The sequence below is a fragment of the Mytilus trossulus genome, chromosome 12 (genome assembly GCF_036588685.1).
Source record: "Mytilus trossulus isolate FHL-02 chromosome 12, PNRI_Mtr1.1.1.hap1, whole genome shotgun sequence".
In the NCBI taxonomy this organism is placed as follows: Eukaryota; Metazoa; Mollusca; class Bivalvia; order Mytilida; family Mytilidae; genus Mytilus; species Mytilus trossulus.
In genome coordinates, this window is record NC_086384.1 from 36,609,372 (window position 1) to 36,614,820 (window position 5,449).

Here is a 5,449-nt window from a genome sequence, read left to right on the forward strand (position 1 = left end):
TTGATAAATATATAAAAATAACGGAACTTAAAAAGAAGTGCTTGTTTTTGAGATATCATCCATTGAAAATTGTGTGAGAGGTGATTATCTCTATAATTGTACATTCTATTAACATTTGCACTGTTATACTATAAAAAAAAAAAACTATGATAAAATAACAAGGAATAATTTTCAAATATTGCTTTTTAAATTATATGATATAAATTATGAAAAGGAAAGTAGGGTTCAGTGGGCGTTAATGGCACTTCATGGATTAAACAGACTGAGGATCCGAATATTTGACAAAATTCAAAAGCAAGAAGAGCGAACATTTTAAAACTGATTGGGCGATTGTGTCTTTAGCCTATCAAAAAACAACCATAATCCCTCTAGTCTAGATGCCATCATAAAGTGTACGTCAAGAAGAACATAACCCTTATCGATCCCAAGAACTGGTTTTAGAATAAGTCATTATGAGTTTTCAAACAAAACTACAAATAATACATTGTCTCGATTAGCAATCGAACAATTATAATTTGGTAGTCTAAAATTTACAACTCCTTTTAGGACAAATATTTTAAGGCGTTGAGGGACAATCGAAGAAAAACACAGAATCGAATTTTGTATTAAGGGGATAAGATATACAAAACCATATATATATTTCGCTTAAAAGAAATAGTAAAGGCAAACCGAGACTGGTGAACAAAAAGCAAGCCTTCAAAACTGGAGCTATGTACAAATGTATGGTAATGAAAATACACGGTACTTGACATACTATTAAGTCCATATTAATGTAACCATAAAAAAATGTGAATGGAAATGGCGAATATGTCTAATAGACAACAACCTGACAATAGAGCAGACAGCAGCCGAAGGTCACCAATAAGTCTTCGACCAAACGAGAAAAATTCTGCACCCGGAGTATGTCCTTAGCTGGCCAATAAATGAAATTATGAACTAGTTAAGTTGACATGGACGTCACACAGAACTCTAAAACATATAAATGAACTAAAATTAAAAATATTTTCAAGACTAACAAAGGCAAGAAGTTCTTGAAATGGTAAACAGAAATTCGGCGGGGTTAAACATGCTTTGTGAGATCCCAACTCTCCCCTATACATGTACCTCTAGCCAATGGAGAATTAAAAAAACCCATAGCAATACGCACAGTAAAACTCAGTTAAAAGATGTTGAAGTCACTCTTTTCGGTAGACATATCTCGATGAATTATGTTTATGATCTTTTTTTCGTACTTTTCTTATTATTCCATTAGTAAATTATACTTCAATTAATAAGATCAAAACATAAGTTGAAAATAGCATGAAACGATTATTAATTACAATAAATATATCATCACGTCGTCTGCGTTTGAAGTATACGTTAACTTGTATGTCTATATTATTGATCTGCACAATCAGTGTTAAATCATTTTGATATAGTTCATATATTACACATACATCTTTTACGGACTGTCATTACCGAATATATTGGGTCATTTTAAAAACATATATAAAGTATGCAATGTCAAATATATGCACACCACCAATCACCATGGCCTGTTTGATACGTTTACTGTCCGTTCTTATCATAGGGGTCGTTGTTGTAAACGCAGGTATGTATAGTTATTTAGTCATTTTTGGAGCCCTAGCTTGTTTTTTGGTGTTAGCCAAGTTTCCGTGTTGAAGACCGTACTTTGGTCTATAATGGTTTACTTTTACAAATTATGACTTGGGTGGAGAGTTGACTCATTTGGACTCATACCACATCTTCATATATCTAATTGGTATTTTTTTTATTTTGTCTTGGTAGTGCACATACTGCACGTACGTGACATTAAAACATAATTAGACAGGCGCAGTTTGTACTAGCGCTGGTGCAATGGGCGTTTTGTGTTACATTTCATTTTTTTTTGTAGAAAACAGTCTTCTAGTTTGTCAAATAAATGCTTTCTTCTAGTAATATTTTTCCAAGAAAGCTTAAAAACCTATTATTCAGTATGCATATTTCGGGGCCTTTTATAGCTGACTATGCGGTATGGGCTTTGCTCATTGTTGAAGGCCGTACGGTGACCTATAGTTGTTTATGTTTGTATCATTTTTGGTCTTTTGTGGATATTTGTTTCATTGGCAATCATGCCACATCTTCTTTTTATTATATATATCTCAATAATTGATTGATTGATGGTTGCTTAACGCCCAGTGACAAATATTTTATGCATGTTCAGACTAGGACGACTCAATGATTGTCATTGGTCATTCAACAAATATTTATTTATAATTCACTATTATCTTGCTTATATCATACATGTATATACTGGCAAAAAAAATATTTGGTGCTAATATGAACTGATCATCAATCAGAATATTGAAATGAAATACTAGTAATACTTTTATTGTACTTGATGTACAGTAATATTGGTTTCCATCTAAAATACCTTAATTTAAAAGGGGGAAAAAGTCATTAGATGTTGTACTCTTAACTTTGTTTTTGTGGTTGTTGAAGTCGTATTTTTAGTTTTATTATACGTTTAGTAATAATTGTTAATGTCAATGTCACCAATGAAAGCTGTTGATGTGGCAAAGTTCATATAATTTAGAAAGTGTAGTACTGTTAAGAATGGACTGATGAATTCAAAGATATGAAATTATCGCTTGTTTAACTTATGCTTTAATGGGACTTTTTTTTGTAGTAGCACAAAACCATATTTAAGGAGTTTTAAAATGAAAAACTATCCAGTGCTTTAATATGTTATTTCATTATTTTTAGATAGACCTTGCCAGTGCAGAAATAGTTGTAAACATGATGAACAAAAAGTAGCGCATTGTAGCAAAAAGAATGGCGGTGGAATACTTTGTTGTCCCAGTCTATTTGGACCAGGAGCACTAACACGTGTTTCTGGATATGATACAAAGATGGTATTTCCATTTACAGCACGAAAAAACTATCGACGACTAAGTTTTGACGAAGTTTATGGGAGTAACAATGGAGGCGGCTATGGTGGTTATGGTAACAGTGGTGGCAGTTCAAGCTACGGCTACGGATCAGGAAATGGTGGCGGTTCCGGTTACGGTTATGGATCATATGGATCAGGGAATGGCGGCGGTTCCGGATACAGCGACAGTTCTACTTATAGCTATTTGAATAACGGAAACAGTGGTGGATATGGCCAGGGAAAGAATGGTGGTGGAAACGGTTATGCTAGTGACGGATACGGATATACAGGTGGAAATGGTGGGTATAGTGGTGATAATTATGGCAAGACAGACAGTTATGGCGAAGTAAGCGTTAGTTATGGTGGTGGTAGTTCTGGCGGTAAAGGAAGTAATGGCGGATATAGTTATGGCTATGGTGGTTATAATAACGGCGGTGTTAGCGTTAGTTATGGTAGTGGTAGTTCTGGCGGTAAAGGAAGTAATGGCGGAGATAGTTATGGCTATGGTGGTTACAATAACGGCGGAGTTAGCATGGGCTATGGTGGTGGTAACATTGGAGGTAAAGGAAGTAATTCCGGCAGCAGTTTTGTTGTCATTGGCGGTGGTAACAACAATGGGGGTTATGATAACGGCGGAGTTGGAATGAGCATGGGGTATACTGGTGGTAATATTGGAGGTAAAGGAAGTAATGGCGGGTACAGTAATGGCGGAGACAGTTATGGCTATGGTGGTTATAATAACGGCGGAGTTAGCGTTAGTTATGGTGGTGGTTATTCTGGTGATAAAGGAAATAATGGCGGAGATAGTTACGGTTATGGTGGTTATAGTAACGGCGGAGTTAGCATGGGCTATGGTGGTGGTGTTTCTGTCAGCAGAGGTTATGGTGGAGATAGCTATGGGAATGGTGGCGAGAGCTATGGTTATGGTGGCGGTAATAGTGGAAATAAAGGCAGTAATGCCGGAAATAGTGTTGTCTTCATTGGCGGTGGTAACAACAATGGTTACGGTGGTAATAGTGGAATTAGTTACGAGGATTCTAAAAGAAGAGCAGGAGGAGGTGGAGGTGGACGAGGAGGAAAAGGAGGATTTATTGGTGGCGGTAGTCAACAGAACTATGGCTATGGATACCAAGAATCCTCTGGTGGTAAAGGAAGTGCTAGTTACAGCAGTCCTGTTTACATGATAACAAATTCTGGCGGGAAAGGAGGGTAAGTTATGTTGTATCTATCTATAATACTAAAATTACGAAGTCCAATTTTTCAGCCGTCATCACGTAAAAACGACGAATCAAAGAATTCAACTTTATATATCACTCATATAGTACAAAGATGTAGATTGAAAATTACACTACTCCAGGCCCTTTTGTTTTCCACGTAATTAATATTGCCAATAATTAAGAAGTTCCGGGTCGAATCCGATACCGATACCAATTATAGTATATTCACCTGTTACCTATTACCTAATCTGTACGTTCCGCATCTGACAGGCGCACCACCAAACGGTGTATTCAGGGTTGATATGCTATATACACGGGTCATAATCACAGGGTTGACACTACTAAATTGTCAAATAGCTACCTATTGTAATATTTTAATCAGTAAGACTTTCTAAGATAACAAGACTAAAAATGAGGAACAGTTTTCAATTTGTTAGTGGGCATACATGACGTAAAACAGCGAATCAAAGCATTCATCTTTATTTATAACTAATATAGGACAATGTTGTTGATTAAAAAATACTCCATTCCAGGACCTTTTGTTTTCCAAATAATTAATATTACCAATAATTGATTAGTTCCAGTTCGGCGGGTTCAAACAGAAAGATTTGAAAGCAGAGAAAAACTGTGTATCTTATAATCGGCATGACTTTATCAGATGACAATACTAATACTAAAATAAGGCTTGCGCATAGTTATATACCTTAATTCGGTCACGGACCCGCGATATCACGGGTGTGTTCTAGTTTATACTAAATCTAATGAAAGTGAGGACATTTTACTCACGAAAAATATGGTTCACTCCAGACCTCTATATTCTTCGTCAACAGATGTACACATTTTTAGAGTAATGTTTTTCTTTATTATTGTAAATGGAATGAAAGTGAATGTATTGTTCGAAAAGTCTAGGTTGATAACTTGATATGCAACGTAAAGCTTTACTAAAGAGCTGATAATAATGCTATTACTTCCTTTTATTTTGTGAGATTTAAAATAGTACAATAAAAATACAATATCTAAATGTCTGAAAATAAAATATATTTTTTGTTAATTTTGTTTTGCAGGTATTGAAGAAATGGTGATAGACTAAATGTATCGAGTGACGTTTAACATTCAATTTGTTATCTTTTTAAGACGTTGGTTTGTAATGGGATCGAATAAACCGCATGGACCCCAGGTAGCTGCGGTACTCATTACAGAAAATCGCTTTCAGATCTTAAATTAAATTTACTGAATGTTTTTTTTTTTTTTATTTTAATGGTTTGCAATTTTGTACAGTGTGTTCTAGTCATTAATGAACTGTTTATAACGTTGATCTGTG

At 35.1% G+C, this 5,449-nt stretch overlaps 1 protein-coding gene across 1 annotated transcript; it reads left to right on the forward strand.

The window, feature by feature from the left end:
- Positions 1-1,530: 1,530 nt before the first annotated feature.
- LOC134692417 (uncharacterized) lies at positions 1,531-5,199 on the forward strand. Its single transcript, XM_063552868.1, has 3 exons — positions 1,531-1,591; positions 2,746-4,120; positions 5,193-5,199. Exons 1-3 carry the CDS (start codon positions 1,531-1,533, stop codon positions 5,197-5,199), a joined length of 1,443 nt encoding a protein of 480 aa, XP_063408938.1.
- Positions 5,200-5,449: the final 250 nt, after the last annotated feature.

Coding starts and splice junctions, on each gene's coding strand:
- LOC134692417 (XM_063552868.1), top strand. CDS start 1,531: ATGGCCTGTTTGATACGTTTACTGTCCGTTCTTATCATAGGGGTCGTT. Junction 1,592..2,745: donor GGTCGTTGTTGTAAACGCAG/GTATGTATAGTT, acceptor CATTATTTTTAG/ATAGACCTTGCCAGTGCAGA.